The 17,279-nt window shown below is 35.6% G+C and overlaps 3 protein-coding genes and 1 non-coding gene across 8 annotated transcripts in view; 2 read left to right on the top strand and 2 right to left on the bottom strand.

Annotated features, from left to right (window-relative positions):
* The window catches only part of LOC118279264 (V-type proton ATPase subunit C), a 37,529-nt gene extending 33,846 nt beyond the window's left edge, over positions 1–3,683 (bottom strand). For 2 of the 5 annotated variants that reach the window (XM_050698421.1, XM_050698424.1), the window contains exons 1-4: positions 3,517–3,683; positions 2,950–3,086; positions 1,922–2,023; positions 1,057–1,108 (exon numbers count right to left, since the gene is read on the bottom strand). In XM_050698421.1, coding sequence (XP_050554378.1) covers positions 1,057–1,108; positions 1,922–2,023; positions 2,950–3,078 — 283 coding nt within the window. In that variant the 5' untranslated portion in view covers positions 3,079–3,086; positions 3,517–3,683. Of the gene's footprint in view, positions 1–1,056; positions 1,109–1,921; positions 2,024–2,949; positions 3,087–3,148; positions 3,269–3,516 lie in introns of those variants that run through there. The other 3 variants (XM_050698425.1, XM_050698422.1, XM_050698423.1) reach the window with 3 other exon arrangements.
* A 567-nt stretch (positions 3,684–4,250) lies between these two features.
* Positions 4,251–9,421, top strand: LOC118279241 (probable 39S ribosomal protein L24, mitochondrial). Its single transcript, XM_035598864.2, has 6 exons — positions 4,251–4,419; positions 4,506–4,681; positions 6,030–6,147; positions 7,334–7,474; positions 8,215–8,346; positions 9,221–9,421. The coding sequence occupies exons 1-6, from the start codon at positions 4,324–4,326 to the stop codon at positions 9,317–9,319; spliced, it is 762 nt and encodes a 253-aa protein (XP_035454757.2). The 5' UTR covers positions 4,251–4,323; the 3' UTR covers positions 9,320–9,421.
* Positions 9,422–10,197: 776 nt separating this feature from the next.
* On the top strand, positions 10,198–10,316 carry LOC126911426 (5S ribosomal RNA). The gene has a single exon (XR_007705978.1). It is a non-coding gene; the product is annotated as a 5S ribosomal RNA (ribosomal RNA).
* A 1,619-nt stretch (positions 10,317–11,935) lies between these two features.
* The window catches only part of LOC118279065 (uncharacterized), a 595,270-nt gene continuing 589,926 nt past the window's right edge, over positions 11,936–17,279 (bottom strand). The window contains exon 25 of the transcript XR_007705937.1: positions 11,936–11,947. The gene's annotated coding sequence lies outside the window, so the exon portion shown is untranslated. The remainder of the gene's footprint in view (positions 11,948–17,279) is intronic.

Here is a 17,279-nt window from a genome sequence, read left to right as displayed (position 1 = left end):
CTTGCCGCAATAGTTTTTTTAGAAAATATCAGATAGCCGTGATACCAATAAAGTGAATGCAACATAAATATTGTTTTCTATACATTCCATTAAATCTATTTACATATCACACATAGGTGCAGTGGTGCAAAGAGGTTCGACATGGTCGGACGTCGTCGAACCTCGAAACTAAAAATAATGTACAAACACTGTCCACTCAACATTCTTAGCCTTTTGGTTTTAAAAAGTGATAATATGTTGAGCACTATCGACGAAACTTGTTTCTTTTTTCCAAATTTTGTTCAGTAAGAAATTTTTTTTTAAAGTTTTTTTCTATATTTGCAAGGTTCGTCAATACAAGTATTATACATATAGGTATGTACAGTACACATTAGTGCTTCATAAGGTACATAGGTGTGTATTATCGGGGTTGAGATGAGGTGTGTTATGTGTGAGAAAATGTATAAAGTAATAAACATTCTCGGGTATTATGCAACTGTATAATTGCAAATAAAAAGAAAAATATAATAAAATTAAAAAAGCACTGGCCGATTCGTTCAAAAACCGGCAGTGCGGTTAGAAAAATGTCATGCAAAAAATATAGGTAAATATTAATAAAACAAATCAATAAAAAATAAAATAAAAAGAAAATATTAAAAAAGAAAAGATAATTTTAACCATTGAAATTCAGCGACACATGCTAATAATCTTTCGCACTACTCTGTGCTTTTAATTTATTTATTTGTCTACACCAGTTCATTCTGTTTCTATTTTAAATTAGTTCTCATGCTGGTAACATTATAGGCCCAATTCCTTAGCTTTAATTCCTCTATAGTTTCCCAAACATGCCATAAATATTTTTCTCTCTATTTTTTATTTAAATCATGCAAAATAATCCTATTTTCTTGTTAAAAAATCTATGTTTAAATTCTTTATGTCAAACCTTTTTATTTAACTTCCAAAATATCTATGAACAAATGGCACCAAACAATGGAATAAGTTTTTAAAAATAGAATTTGAATAAATTAAAAAGAAATAATGTTTAGTGCCATAAGGAAAACTAGAAAATCCACTTACTGTTGTTGGCCATAAGGTTCTCATGGAGCTTATCGCGCTGGTCTTCTAGTACCTGAGGGAAAGATGACAAAACATAGAAAATAATCAAGGTATACCATTAGTATGAGTTTTGGTTTATGTTTAAAGTAATCGAAACGAGAGCGCGTTCAGCGCTCTGATTGGCCGGCTCGAATAAACTAACCAATTTTAATCCATGCTTATATCAAAAATTCTATTGTATAAAAATACAAAAAAAACATAATTATTGATTTGCTGAATTTTACTTCACACCAATAAATTATGTAGAAAGTATGTTTTTTTAAATATTTTCTGGTAGATAAAAAAAAAATAGACAAGATTTTGGGTCTTCCTTACATTTCAATAAACTAGTGGTCGCCTAGTGGTTGAAATTCAACCATAAACTATTTAATTTACAATACCACTTAACATACGTTCAAGGATAATTTTTATTTAACTCAAACTCAAACAAACTCTTTTATAAAACTCTTTTCATATGAGACGTGAGAATATCATCGCAATGTCTATTGATTTTGACGTTTTGTCATATACGATCAGATACTATGCATGTGTGTGTAATGTTTTATTTATTGATTTAATGTACTTTGTAAGCAATATTTTTTAAAAATAATAGCGTTCTGCACTTCTCCTACACATAAACTATAAGTGTACCAAATTTTATGCTCCTACGTCCGCGCAATTTTCGTAAAAAGAAGTATAAAGTTTTTGCATCACGTATTAATATATAGATACCAAAGCCACCATCAATAATCATTAACTATTAAATTTCAGTAAATATCAAAGTCACCATCACTATTCATTAACTAATAATTAAATAAGTAAAAAAAAATCACAAACAATTACTAACCTCACCGAGATACTGCGCTACCTTCCTTGTGACACCTTCAACGAAGGTGTCGAGCTTACCCAAGTCATCGGACAGCCCCACCAACTGATCCAGAGTCCCCACCTGGAAACAACATATGGAACTAATTAGATTCCAAATAGAAGAAAAAAAATTTTATGTATGAATTGCAAAATTAAAAGTTAAAAAAATATTATGGCAGAAAAAAGCTATTTTGTAAACTTTTTTTAATATTTTTCTAACAGCATCTATGTAGTTCAAATGTCAAGTTTCGATAGTATGATTGCATTTCTATCTACTCCATTGGTAGAAAAAATAAACACTAATCATTTTTGTTTTATGTCAACTTATTGACTTTTTGAATTCCTTTTTAAAGCACAGTGCCATCTATGAGAAAGTTCCGTCAACAAAAACATTTTATTGTTTTATAAGGCTACTACAGGGTCTACCAAAATAAAATAAATCAATTGAATAAAACCTGCACTTGGAGTTATTTTAAATATTTATAAAATTTCTCAGTTATCTAACATAACTATTGTATGGAATAATTGCTATTGTTTTAATTCTCATTATTATAATATTATGTGCCATTACTGGTATTTGTTAGATAATACTTTTGTTGCAATACTCCATTCATTTTCTTATAAGAAATAGTTAAGATTTTAATATTTTTGTATAAACTAAAGCTCTGTAATTATTCTCTATTAAACTCTCTTATAGATATTTAGACAGTGTAGATAAATTATCAAAATAAAGATAATAATAAATGGATGATGTATGATCTCATTTCTTCTAGAGTTTGTTCAGATTTTTTTTTATTTAGAAATTAGGTCATCTTGGTTTATGCTCCATTCTTGTATAATGCCAGTTTTAATAATTCACTGGCACATGACGAGTTGGTACAAATTGTTTCAAGGACATCTGAGTTATTATCCAATAGGAATATATTATAGTAATAAAGCTTATAAGTTTTCTGTTTTGAGCAATTATTTTGGTTAATTATGATTTATGATAAATAGTATAAGATGTACCTTCAGATCAGGGATTGGAAATTTGTAGTTGGCGCTGAGATTGCCCGACTTGGTGGCATTGTTGAGGGTGTCCCAGGTCTGCTGGCACGTCTTGTCGCCCGGGGCACTGATCACCCAGTATTCAGACATCTTCACCACTGCAAGTACACAGAATAGTAAACTATCTACTTCAATTAACAATTAAAACATAAAGACTCACAGCAAAAACCCTCGCAGAAACCAACGTTACGTGTTTGATCCACTTGAAAACATTTTCGTTGACCGAAAAATCGATTTTGTGTTGCGACTATGCAGTGCAGAGCCCGCGGAAGCAGCCGACGGTCTGGTGTTTTTAGCCAGAACGCTGACGCAACGGGCTCGTGCACTCAATCAATATCGAGCCCGGTCCCGCGGCGCCCGCTCGGCGGTCAGACATCCTGGCGCCGGCCGCGAGCCAGCCCAAGAAATTCACCCCAAACCACCCCTTACACTCCGTCACTACCGACTTTGACATCTTTCAGTCCCGCGCAAAAGCATTTAACGGCAACATCTAACGAGGTATTCACTTAGTTACAACACGACACTCACCTGGAACTTATAAATTAATGCTGTTTAACACTAAATATTGGAAACAGCAAATAATTTGGCGAAATCACAAGACAATTCGGGACTAGCCCTTCAACGCCATGAAAATTCACGTGACGCGGTGCTGCCACCTACAACGACTGATATTGGACAGCTGATTTACGTCAATTGTCTATGTGCAATATTATTAATGCTTTTTTCAGCTGTAATTAAATTAAAAGTAATATTTAGTGATTTAAAAATTATTACGTATAAAGATCTGCAGTTAGCAGTGTTTCTTTTTATGATTTATACCGTATAAATTATTTTAAAAAGTTTATAAAATGTTAATGACAGCAAATTTTGGTTGTGTTAAAGAAAAAACTAAAAAAAATGCTTTTGTCTATGTTAAATACGTTCCTTGATTCTTTGACTTCTTTGATTACATGTAAAATAGTCAAAACAAGTATTTTCACTTGATTCAATAAATAAAAGTTTCGTTGAAACATTATCCATCCGATGTAGACCTCATCACCAAAGCGGAAAGCGTAATATAATGAGATTATTGCGTTGGTTCAGTTGTAGTTCTATTGTATACATAGTAAATAAATGAAAAATAATAATATTATGTAGACACATAATGTTTGTTTTAGATACTGATCACAAAATCACAACTAAATATTGCTAAGTGCTTTATAAATTTTACAAGGAATAATAAAACGCTTTCATTCTGTCAGTGACAGTCAATGTTAAATGTCAACGTCAAAATTCAGCAAACTTATTGACATTTTGGTATAATTCACAACAAGGTTACGAAATACAGCGATTAAAATGCGAATATACGGGTTTCTAGGAAAGAAAGTTGGGGATCTGACTGTTAAATATTCGAACTTCCCCGAGTCCTATGTTAAAAGAAGCTATGAGCAGGTATATATCATCAGAAATATCCGTAAAAAAGTACGTTTGTAAACATAACCTCAAAGATGTTTTAGGATTTTTGTTGTAATTTTTAGGTGTATTGGAAGAATCCTTCGAACTATCCTCAGTATCCAAAGGCTCAGATAGCTCGTAAACAGTACAGGTTTACGACAAACAGGCCCTGGACGGGTCAGTTTCGTTTGCAAAATGACCGAAATATGCACAGGAAGAAAGTGTTCGTGGAACCCGTTGGCGAATGGAGCTTCTTCAAGTAAATAAGTTTATATTACTGTTAAAGTATTATAAATTTTATGCTAAGTAAAATAGAGTTTACTTTAGATTATTCATGGCCAAGATGCATATATCTTGATCTTGGTTGATACCATAGCATCAATGTGGTTTCAAATTGTAGTGTGGAATGATATATTCAGTTCGGATCGGTTGAACGGTGAAAATACGCACGGTTCGCGTGACCGTTTCGATTTCAGTGCAGGAGACAGCAGGTTAGAGGCATGCAATGTTTGATAGCTTACATGTTACAAGTATTAAATTTGTTCAACAGTGAAATATCATTATTGTGGTGTCAACTGTTCTCATCCTGTTTAGAAAAGTTTGAATCCCACCCAAAACATAAATGTGAAAGGCTGCCAAGTTCGATAATATTGGAATGCTTCGCCTATAAAAGAAGTGAGATCTAAATAAGTACCAAGTTCCATACACAGACCTCAGTTAAAAATGATATAACAAGTTGGCAAGTTTTCACACACTTTGTTATAAACCTACTAAACGCAATGAGTCAAGTATATAATTTTCTATTAAAACTTGCCAAGTTATATCATTTTTAACTGAGGTCTGTGTATGGAACTTGGTACTTATTTAGATCTCACTTCTTTTATAGGCGAAGCATTCCAATATTATCGAACTTGGCAGCCTTTCACATTTATGTTTTGGGTGGGATTTCATTTATTTTTGTAAGGTTTATTTTCTTTTTTTCTTATTTTACTTTACTTTGACTAAATACAAACCTTCGTAACGAATTTTAGGTCGGTACGACCATTGGAAGATATAGATATTTTTTTTGTTTTAGTTCCTTAGGGGTATGAATTTACACCTTCATTATTTTTAAAACCGACTCACACTTGGCCATTTTCAGATTTTTTCCTTTACCTTGACCTAAAGACCTACCTCCATGCCAAATTTCAAGTCAATACGACCATTGGAAGTGGTCTAGGTTTTTGATGAGTGAGTGAGTGAGTCAGTCAGTGAGTGTATAGTAAAAATAGCGATTTTCTGACGTCAATATCTCAAGATCTACAATAGGTACATTAATGAAATTTTGTATTTTAGATAAGTAAGTAGATCTCGACAGATACTAGAAATTTCATATGCGTAGATAAAATAGATTTTGAGTTATAGGTGGGTCGAACTTGGCCCAAAATGGTTCGTGTAATATAACCCACGGCCGGTGTGTCGGTTTTTTTGCTCGAACTTGGCGGACACACTGCCGTGTGTCTAGATTCCATTTAATGAATATCCTTAGGCGAGGAATATCATTTGTAATTTTTTTACTTGACACAGAAGATATAGAATATTAAAAAAATGTTTGTATGTGTTTCCAGAGGAGACCGTGTTGAGATAATGGTGGGCAAAGACAAGGGCAAGCAAGGGATCATCTCACAAGTGATACAGGAACGCAACTGGGTCATCGTGGAGGGACTGAACACACATCTCAGAGTTGTAAGTGCCATACCCTTAGGACTAGTTTGCTTTACATTGAATGAAAACGAAAAGAGATTTGTGTTTGGCACTCTGGCAGTGTGAAAGAACCAACCAATCAGAGCATCGAGTGCCCACTTGCATTTCATTTTCATTCAACATAAAGGAAACTTGCACTAAGGTTACAGTTTTATTGTACCTAGTGACTAAGGATGAGGAAAAAATAGAAGAAATGAATTAATTTATGTTAGAAATGGATGCTGCTGCTTGATATTTACAATACAGTAGAAGCTCCTTATTTGTGCTTCCTTCATTCGCGTTTTCACTATTCGCGGATTGAATAAATGCGACCCAATTCCTAAATTCGCGGTCAAGATTTCTTTATTCGCGGATCGAATCGAAATATCGGTGCGTGCATGTACCTAAAAAAATAGATTCGCTATCCTTTGTCAATGCGTCAGTAGAAGGATAAAAAAATTAAATAGCCTCATTACCACTACGTTTAGATTGTAACTTCTGCCTAAACCTAGTGTGACCTAAACTTGATGACAATATTATGTATGTATAATTCATCAATCTGTATGATCAGAAAGTTCAATTAAATATTTTTTTATCTACAATTTGCTTCTTGATTTCGTCATCTAGGAACGTATCCCCTATAACCCCATACAAATTGCCATTCCATATTCACGGTTTCTGTATTCGCGGCATATTTACGGAACGCATACCCCGCGAATAAAGAGCTTCTACTGTAATTCAAATATCTATTTGTTTCTTTAAACTTAATACCAAAGTGTTAGATTATAAATAGAGCTTCATACATTTACTTCAAGTTGAGTACTTTCTATTCTAACTTGAAAACTGATTTCCAATTGGACATTATTTGTCCAATTCACTTTTCAAACTTACATTTGCATATTGCATACTCAAGCTGCAGGTGCGCCTGCCTCACACAGCTACTTTGTAGCGGCGCATCTTCATAGCACAGTTACATAGTTTAGTATCAGTGGAATTGGTCATATAGTTTCACAGCTTAATTATTACTTCTCTTTGTAGTATAACTACATAGCACATCTTTGCTGGAAAAGCTCCTTTAGTGTTGGGACACATCAAACTTACTAAATAGTGATGTAACAATGACTAAATATTTTTTTTATTAATAATTAAACAAAACCATAATAAAAACATGTAATACATAATACTTCAGGTGGGCAAAGACAAAAAGTTCCCAGGCATCACAATCCAGTCGGAGGCTCCTCTGCTGGTGACTACTGATGTGAAGCTGGTGGACCCGGAGACTCTGAAGCCCACCGAGTTCCAGTGGAGGTACACTGAGGAGGGAGACAAGGTTTGTTTACTCATTGTTTACTTTGTTTTACGTTAATTTATTATACATTTCAGTGAATGTGCGGGAGAATTGCACAACTTGGTTACCCCTAGTACTTTCTATCATCATACTACAAGACCATCAGTGAAGCGCCACCGCTTCATGGTAGATATCCTACCTACTTGCATGTACGACACTCGGGCAAACTGCTAAAGAATGGAATTCTTTGCTAGAGTGTGTTTCCTGATGGGTATAACCGGTGTGTCTTCAAGGCCCGAGTGAATAGGTTGCTTATGGGTAGACGTGCTACTTCGTGGGCCGCATTGTCGCTAATTACCAGGCGGATTAGTGGCCAAACGTCGACCCATCAAAGTAACCTATCAAAAACACTTGTTTTTACAAAGACGAGACCATAATGACTTCCACTGTGAGTTGCTAATGTTATAATCAGAGGTGGAATTTAATCTAGAAAGTGCCCTAGGTTCATTAGACAATTCATTATTGAGAACTGAGACAGAACTTGGTTTAACATCGATCCAAGGCGACGTTAAAGTAAGACAAGCAAACACACTTTCGCATTAAGTAATAATCGGTAACCTTAGTATGACTTTGCTCTGATTGGTTGGTTTATTCGAACCGGCCAATCAGAGCGCCAAACGCGCTCTCGTTTCGATTACTTTAAACATAAAGCAAATTCGTACTGAAGGTACAGTTTTCAAGATTGTCAGTGTGAGTTATTGTTATTAATAAATTGTTTCTAGGTACGCGTCTCTATGGCGAGTAGCAGAATCATCCCGATACCGAAGTCATCGGAAGAGACCATGGACTTCAAGAGCAAGGAGTTGTACATTGAGAACGTTGAGAAGGACACTACTGCTGATGCTGCTGTTAAGGTAAAGTTAAAAATATATTAATACTATATGAGAGTGTGATTGGTCATTGGTGCAATGACTGTGCCATCATTTACTGCTGTGTCACAAGTTTCATATTGTCTACGACTGTGTTATTGGTGCGGTGATTGTGTCATGGGTGATTTTTGGTTGCGTCTTTTCAGCAGCCATAATAAACATCATGTGATCAGTTAACAGATATCAATTTATATTTTTAAAGGAGTTGGATCAAATTTGCCCTCGTCCTATTGCAATGTGACATATATCAAAAAAAGATAAAAATGTATGGCATACTCCAAAAATAGTTCAGGCACTGTTATGAAAAAATCGTTTAATCAGATATTGTGATGGATTGTGAAACTCGTCCTTAGGCAGTTGTCCCACCAGCAACGATTAACGAGTAACGAGTAGAGCTAGAACTAGAAACGAGTTAGCGAGACGCGGGGAGCGAGTGTGTAGTTCCGATATTTGTGTAGCTCAGCTATAAGCGAGTGTGCGAGTGAGGCGGGCGATTACTCGCACTAAGATACGCACTGTAGAGAAATGACCACTGGTTGCTCTCTCGGCGTGAGTTCTAATCGCTTGGCGAGTGTCGCCGAGCGACTGTTATCTTTCATAGCTCTTGTCCCTCCCGACAAACTAGTGAAGCGAGTACTCGCCGGCAGTGTGAACAGTCAGCGATCAACTGTTTGTATATGCATTTCTTTTGTTCACACGGAAAGTATATGTATTGTACGTTTCTTGAGCGAGAAAATAGCCGATAGTTAGTCGTTTTCTCGCCGTTGGTGGGACAACTGCCTTAGGAAGAAAAATGTTTATTTTATTGGTACGACATCGAATTTTAATTTAAAAGTTTCTACTTATTTATTTTTGACAGGTAACGTTCGCGCCGAAACTAAAGACATTTGAAATGGACATCATGGAAGAGATGGGCATCAAAGAGGACCGAGTGCCCGCCAAATCTTACTGGTATTAATATTAAATAAAATATGTAGTCGTGTAATAGTTATCGTTGTAAATTATTAGTTTTATTACTGAAATGTGTTCTATTTAAAAAATACATTTTGTTTTAAGAACAGTTTTGTTGTTTTATTTACTTATACTCTTTTGTGAAGACAGGTTAGGTTAGGCTCAGTCTTAGTATTCAGGTTGCTTTTAATCGTCGAAATCCTACCAAAACATTATAAAAAACTAGCAAAGCCAAGATGATATGTGATTTAAGATTTAAATTAAGTCATGTTTGTTTTAATATACGGCTTTTAATCTAACTAGCTTTACAATATTCTAGCAAAATGTGAAAAAGATAAAACATTTGTTTTTGTTACACTAGGTCAATAGATGTCACTATGCGCAAGTATAATAGAGTCAAAATATTAAATTGTTGGAATTAATTTTCTACTGGACTGTGCCTACTTATAAAAGTTCCTTGTTTCTCTAAGTAATAAAAATAAATCAATTGTCTGCAACTAGGGAAAAATGTTGTCATATTACCTAATTAAACGTAAATTAATTTGTGATTTATGTAATAGTAGTTATGAGACAGAAGTGTAAATAATTATTTGGCCAAAATATGTAAATTAAATCACTGTACAAAATTTGCAACAACGCCATCTATTAATAATATTATGCTACTAATAAAAATTCGTAATATGTTACAGCGCCATCTATGTTTCTGTAAATGTGCAATGAGGTTATTGGTTTTAGTAAAAAAAAGTACGTATGTTTTATGGAAATAGCAACTTGCTAAAATAGCTTATTATATCAATTTAATTACATATTGTGTATTTCATTTAAATAAATACAAAATATTTTTTTTATAAACAGATAATGAACAAGTATTTGAACACCACAATCGTCAACGTCCATACCATGTTGAAAACACCGGTTCTCGTCCGATCACCGAAGTTAAGCAACATCGGGCGTGGTCAGTACTTGGATGGGTGACCGCCTGGGAACACCACGTGACGTTGACTTTTGCAAAACTTTTGCGTTGCCGGCCTTTTTTTAGGCTTTAAGGGTAAGGTAAGGATTGTTAGGGAATCGGGTATTGGGAAGATTGGTAATTCGGCCTCCGGTAACGAAACACATCGCAAGCATTGTTTCACGTCGGTTTTCTGTGAGGTGATTTTAGTCCATGGGCCATCAGTTCACGTTAATCGTTTGCCATCAGCCATCAGCTAAACGCATAATACCATTAGCCGTCAGTTGCCTCATCTCTACACAACAGAAAAGCTGTGATTAGCAGTGAACGTCTTGTCACAGAATAATACGTACAAGTAGTCTTGTGTCTAAAATATGCTGATGATGCTTAAAAGAACCCCTCTTGCATTGCCGTTGGACTTTAGACACCCGTCTAAAGTCCACGGAAATTTTAAATTATTAAAAACAAAACAAACAAATTACTGCATAAGGTTGCTTTTCCACCAGAGATGTGCTATGCTACGTTGCTGTGGATGCGTTTGGTTTCCACCAAACATATTCATTGACACACATAGCTTAGCGCCGGAAACGGACTCAGGTAAGCTATGTTTTTATATGACTGCGTGCAGGCCATGGATGGCTTTTGTACTATCGATACATCGCATATTCAAGCTACATACATAGCTTAGTAGGATGGCAGTGGAAACAGTCACATAGTTTCACAGCTTAGTTATAACATCTTCGTAGCAAAGCTACATAGCACATTTCTGGTGGAAAAGCACCTTAAAATTGGCGAAAGCAAGATAAAGGGTAATTTGTGCAATCGATACAGTAATGAGCTGATAACTTTGAAAGGTTATCAATTATCGGATTATTTCTACATTTCTATTTGTATCTAGAAAGGCAGATACATGATTGGTATGCAGTTTTTTTTATAATTTAAAGGAAGTTAAGGATTTTATCATGACGTATGTAGGTACGTGGCTTTCTTTATGTTTGATGGATAGGTTTATGATATAAGGTATTTTTTTAATAAGGTAAAATCATTCAATGTCTCCTTCCGCCTTGGGTGAGGTGAGAGGGAGTGTCAAACTCTTACTGACTAAAAACCACTAGTTCTTACTCCTGCTTCTAGCTGGAGCTTGGCAACCAGCTGAGTCTTCATGATGTCTTTGATGTAAAATGCACACGCGTAACACGGTAACTTAAATATAAGTATTACCACAGGTATTACTAGCAAATCCGGCGAACTCCGTTTCGCCACCAATGATTTTTCTTGTTTTCCTACTTTTCTCTTGAATTGCTATAAACCTCACGGAGCCCGAGACCTTTCCAACGAATGCAAAACCGTGGAAATCGGTTCGTTCGTTCTAGAGTTATAGCGTCAGGATTTCAGGAAGAGTATGCTATTTTCTTAAAGGTTTGAAGGTTGTTATGTCATGCTGTGCTGGGTACTAAACTACGTAATCTATACATATAATAAAATCGTAGAAAAGTGCTGTCTGTACATTGAAAATAAAAATAAAAAAAATAGCAAGGGTTATTGTTATGTCGATGTCGAACCCAAAAATGTAATTAACTTTTTTTTTGTCTGTTTGTCTGTTTATCTGTTTGTCTGTGTGTCTATGCGCGATAATCTCAGAAACGGCTGATCCGAGTTGGATGCGGTTTTCGCGAATATATTGTGGTATGCTTCAATTTACATTTAGTGTTTGTTTCATGTCAATCGGTTCATAAATAAAAAAGTTATGTCAAATTAAAGAATCACGTCGAACACTATTCTATGCTTATACCATTAATCTCCGCCACTATTTGACGGATTTGGTTCCGGAGATATAGTTTAGAACCTTAGAAAGGACATAGGATAGTTTTATTTCAAAAATCAAAAAATAAAAATAGAAATAGATCGCGCTATGGTTTCGTTACATTCATTTGGTTGGGTATCGGCCGAGCGCTTCGGTACTATCGTAGAAAAAGTGTATTATCAGTCGTATGATTATTTGTCTGTAGTGGTCCTGCTGTTTCGTATATTCTAAATAAATTGGTTTCGTTGTATTTGTCAATTAATAAGTTTATTTGTTGGGTTTTTCTGGTTTTCTGGTTAAATTATTTAACGTAGGTTTAGTTTGATATCGATTATTAGTAGTTACTGTAGTTAGTTTTTTAATAAAATTGTAAGTCTAATTTATTAATTAATTAGATAGATTAGATTTAAGTCGTTTCTTTTAAATTATTTAGTTTAAGCTTGGTTATTATAGCATAGAGGATAGGTTGTAATATAATTTCTTTTTTAAATGTTATAAATTCGTAATTCGTAGCTTTCTTTAGTTTTAAGTTAGTTTTCATCTTAAGTTCGGAAAGATTATAATATTTCTTTAGTTTAAGTCCGTTTTTAAACAATTTTTTCAATGCCCTAAGTGAGTATACATCTATTAAATTCAAACGCAGAGCTCATTATGTTGATTTTTGAAGAGTTCCCTGGAATATCTTCTACGTCTCATTTTTGAAGAGATTCCGCGAGATTGGGAACTATGTGGTTAAAACCAAAAATTTGCCGGAAGTCACTATTCCACGCGAACGAAGTCGCGGGCAAAAGCTAGTCACTCATAAAAATGATACATTAATAAGCGGCTTACAAATCAGTTGCTATGCTAACAACAACAACAGCAATAATCATTAAAGGTATTTATGAAGTTAACAATCAGAGAGATAAACTTTTACCTGAGTTTTGATGACTAGCAGTGTGGTCAGTCTTATCATCAGTAAAATTGTATATCTTAGCTGTTGTCATGTGAATTTTGTCACGTAGAAAGTGCCTATCTATAAATGAACACTAATTACTTAGGTAAGTAATCTATGAATCATTAAATTACTTAATTAATCTTACTGCTACACTCAGAGACATTTACTTAAACTATTCCTTAGTAACGATTTTGTTCTGAAAACAATTGCTAAAGACTGGGTTAAGTAATCATTAAATGACTTTGACGGTATGGCAGCTAATCTTAATTCATTTCTTTCGCGTCATAAGTTGTGAGACAACAGTTCGTGCCACTCTCTTCTCTTCTCGTCTTCAGTCTTCTGTACATTAGAGAATTTGTCATAATCGCTTGTGTTGTCTTCAACCAGCTCTTTCAGTGGGAAATCATCCAATGTCTTCTCCCACCTTGGGCAAGGCGAGAGGGAGTGTTAGACTGTTTACTGATTAGAAACCACTCAGTTCTTCCTCCTACTCTTCGATGGCATTCTCGCCCGTCATTGGTGGAGATTGTTCTCACAACCAAGGACATAGCTTATCGAGCTCACGTTGAATGTTTCGCATTGACAACTACAGAATAGTCTAGCCGAGTCTAGAGGGACGGAGCTATACAACCTACATAGCTCCATCCCTCTCGCACTGCTCAGTGATCGACCATTCTGACACAATTGTAATAGCAGACTAAGGCCCCTGGTTGGTAACCACTGATTTAGCTGATCGTTTGTCTCAGGGTAAAATATGTTGGCTTTATTTTTTTCTTTCTCAATCAACAGACGGGCAAATTCCTCTAATTTCTTCAAACGTTTCAAAACATTATTATTATTATGAATTAATGATAACAAATATTATTAAGGAGATAAGCAGCTCGTTGGGGGCTTACAACGTCACAACACCAGCTGTTGTTGAAAACATGTTTTCCAACAATATTGGCAGCTACGTCACGTAAAGTTATCACTAGATTATAACTAACTAATTATTATTGTAGATCAAACATTATGATTAGACGTTTCATTCACGTTGAAGGCAATGAGGTATTTGTTTGAAGGTTTGTTTTTTTTTACGATGTTTTGTATTTGAATACTCCTCACGCGCCTGCCGTCACGAGAAACAATCCAGCCACCTTAAGTGCAGGTCTGCGGACGGCGAGCAAGGGTAGCTCGCCGCCGCCCAGAACCAGACCCGAGCTTACGGCGCATCGCAGTCCACACGTGCCATCAGACCACCATCGATGGGGCCCAGTAGGGCTGATGCCTGATCCGGAGCTGCGGACTACCTAGCGCGTTTACTGGAGCTCCGATATAAAAATTAAAAGGAGTAGGAACGGGGTGGTTTTTAGTCAGTAAGAATCTGACAGTCACACTCCCATCTCGCCTACGGTGGGAGAAGTCATTGGATGATTTCCCCATTTAAAAATAGGAACAGGAGAGAAGAGGTCGATCTGGAAGTCATTGAGGGAGGCCTATGTGAAGTATGAATATCTTGTGATATGACCACAAAAAATATTATAAACAAACTGACCCGGTAAACTTCGTACCGCCTCAAACATTCTTTTTCGTACCTTTAGACCTGGACTTTGGTCGGAGCCAAATCGGTCTAGCCGATCTCGAGTTATATCGAGACTAACGAACAGCAATCGATTTTTGTAATAAAGAGATGTATTAAATCTATAGATATGAAGTCAATAATAATAAATTCAACTGTTTTCAATTTGTTTCAATATTGAATGCACACTGTTCCTAAATGTCAGAATACACCCTCAACACCTGAGAAGTAACAACTGCATTTTCAGCCACATAAAAAGAATTATGCTCGCTCTTATCTCGAAGATTTGGCAGCAATTTGAAAAAAAATGACATTGACTTTGACCTAGCGTGTCGTGACATAATCCGACCTATTCCAATTCTATGTGATAATTCTCAAATCACACATGCAATGCGTGCATTATTATCAAACTGCAACAAACAAGCGTTACACAATATTCAACTTTATTTCTTCTGTATTAAATTATGTTTTCCTATATCAAGCTTACTATCAAAATGCTTATCAACAACTGTTACACAACTTTCAACTTTATTTCTTTATCATTAAGGTGTGTTTTCAAATATCGCGTGATTGTTTCCTTTTCATACAATAAGAGTGTTATGGGAATTTGATCCTTATGTTCTGTGTGTTAAGGATTGGTGTCCTGAGAGTTTTGGGATGGGGGTTTATCATGCATTGCCCTCGGTAGTGGAAAATATTTCGTGGTGGCTGGACTGGTGGCCTCATGCAACGAAACACAACGCAAGCGTTATTTCACGTCAGTTTTCTGTGAGGCCGTGGTATCACTCCGGTCTAGTCGGCCCATTCGTGCCGAAGCATGGCTCTCCCACACTTATAATAATGTATGATTACAATTACAATGTACCTATTTAATGTAGGTAGGTACCTAAACAAGACAAGTACATATTATAACTATTAATAAACAAACTGATTACCGGCTAATATTAAATTAAACACGTGAAATAACTAATTAAAAGAGGTTATCTCTGTACTCTATAGTTATCTTCTAACCGACATTTTAACTGTAAAGGTTATCCGTTGACCTTCTAAACGTAAATAATAACAAATCGTTAAAAAATCCCATGAAGAAAAAAAACTAATCTCACTTTTTCCCTGTTTTTGTTCAAACAGTAAGCTGTCACTGATGCATTATTCGCACTACGCTAGTATTCTAGTCCAGTAGCTATTTGGGGAGAGAGAGAGAGAGAGAGAGAGAGAGAGAGAGTATGTGTGAGCGTCTAACATTTAACACTGTGTAGTGTTAAGCATTTTGAAAACAGTATTTTGTAAACTTTATCCCACCCAAAACATAAATGTGAAAGGCTGCCAAGTTCGATAATATTGGAATGCTTCGCCTATAAAAGAAGTGAGATCTAAATAAGTACCAAGTTCCATACACAGACTTCAGTTAAAAATGATATAACAAGTTGGCAAGTTTTCATACACTTTGTTATAAACCTACTAAACGCAATGAGTCAAGTATATAATTTTCTATTAAAACTTGCCAAGTTATATCATTTTTAACTGAAGTCTGTGTATGGAACTTGGTACTTATTTAGATCTCACTTCTTTTATAGGCGAAGCATTCCAATATTATCGAACTTGGCAGCCTTTCACATTTATGTTTTGGGTGGGATTTCATTTATTTTTGTAAGGTTTATTTTCTTTTTTTTCTTATTTTACTTTACTTTGACTAAATACAAACCATAGTTACGAATTTTAGGTCGGTACGACCATTGGAAGATATAGATATTTTTTTTGTTTTACTTCCTTAGGGGTATGAATTTACACCTTCATTATTTTTAAAACCGACTCACACTTGGCCATTTTCAGATTTTTTCCTTTACCTTGACCTAAAGACCTACCTCCATGCCAAATTTCAAGTCAATACGACCATTGGAAGTGCTCTAGGTTTTTGATGAGTGAGTGAGTCAGTCAGTCAGTGAGTGTATAGTAAAAATAGCGATTTTCTGACGTCGATATCTCAAGACCTACAATAGGCACATTTATGAAATTTTGTATTTTAGATAAGTAAGTAGATCTCGAACAGATACTAGAAATTTCATATGCGTAGATAAAATAGATTTTGAGTTATAGGTGGGTCGAACTTGGCCCGAAATGGTTCGTGTAATATAACCCACGGCCGGTGTGTCGGTTTTTTGCTCGAACTTGGCGGACACACTGCCGTGTGTCTAGATTATTGTTCAACAGTAAAAAGTATAATTTAGTGAAAAAAAAAAAAAAACAGTTATAGCGCGGCAACCCCAGCGCATACCTTTGTAGCCGTCCGCTAGAGCGCGCTGTGTCAGTGGCGTTGACGTGCGAGTTCTAACACGTTCGCGCGGGCAAACGGCTCGCGCTCAAAAGTTATTGTAATAGTTGTAAGTGAGTTTTTATTAGACATTCTGTGTAAGTTCTCGAACAATAAACTAATAACACAATCAGTGAGTCCTAATTTGCTCCCCACCGACGCTATAAGTGGCTGCCCAACGTGTGTAGGTATTTCGTGTCGTGTATTATTACGGAGTGCAGTACGCGAAATAACTTACAACGATCGCAAAAGTGACCGTAGGGGACTATCATCGAACCTAGGAGTGTGTTCTTCGTGTTAAACCAGTGTCTTCAGTGGCCAAACATGCCAAAAACACGGTCAGAAGAAAACTCGGACTCGAGTGGCGCCGCGAGCGCGGCCGCCATGAACATTACAATGTCTCAA

This window comes from Spodoptera frugiperda, chromosome 14 (assembly GCF_023101765.2).
Source record: "Spodoptera frugiperda isolate SF20-4 chromosome 14, AGI-APGP_CSIRO_Sfru_2.0, whole genome shotgun sequence".
In the NCBI taxonomy this organism is placed as follows: domain Eukaryota; kingdom Metazoa; phylum Arthropoda; class Insecta; order Lepidoptera; family Noctuidae; genus Spodoptera; species Spodoptera frugiperda.
The sequence above is the reverse complement of the archived record's forward strand: the minus strand, read 5'-3'. Positions and strand labels throughout refer to the sequence as shown.

Coding starts and splice junctions, on each gene's coding strand:
- LOC118279241 (XM_035598864.2), top strand. CDS start 4,324: ATGCGAATATACGGGTTTCTAGGAAAGAAAGTTGGGGATCTGACTGTT. Junction 4,682..6,029: donor GGCGAATGGAGCTTCTTCAA/GTAAATAAGTTT, acceptor ATGTGTTTCCAG/AGGAGACCGTGTTGAGATAA. Junction 7,475..8,214: donor ACACTGAGGAGGGAGACAAG/GTTTGTTTACTC, acceptor AATTGTTTCTAG/GTACGCGTCTCTATGGCGAG.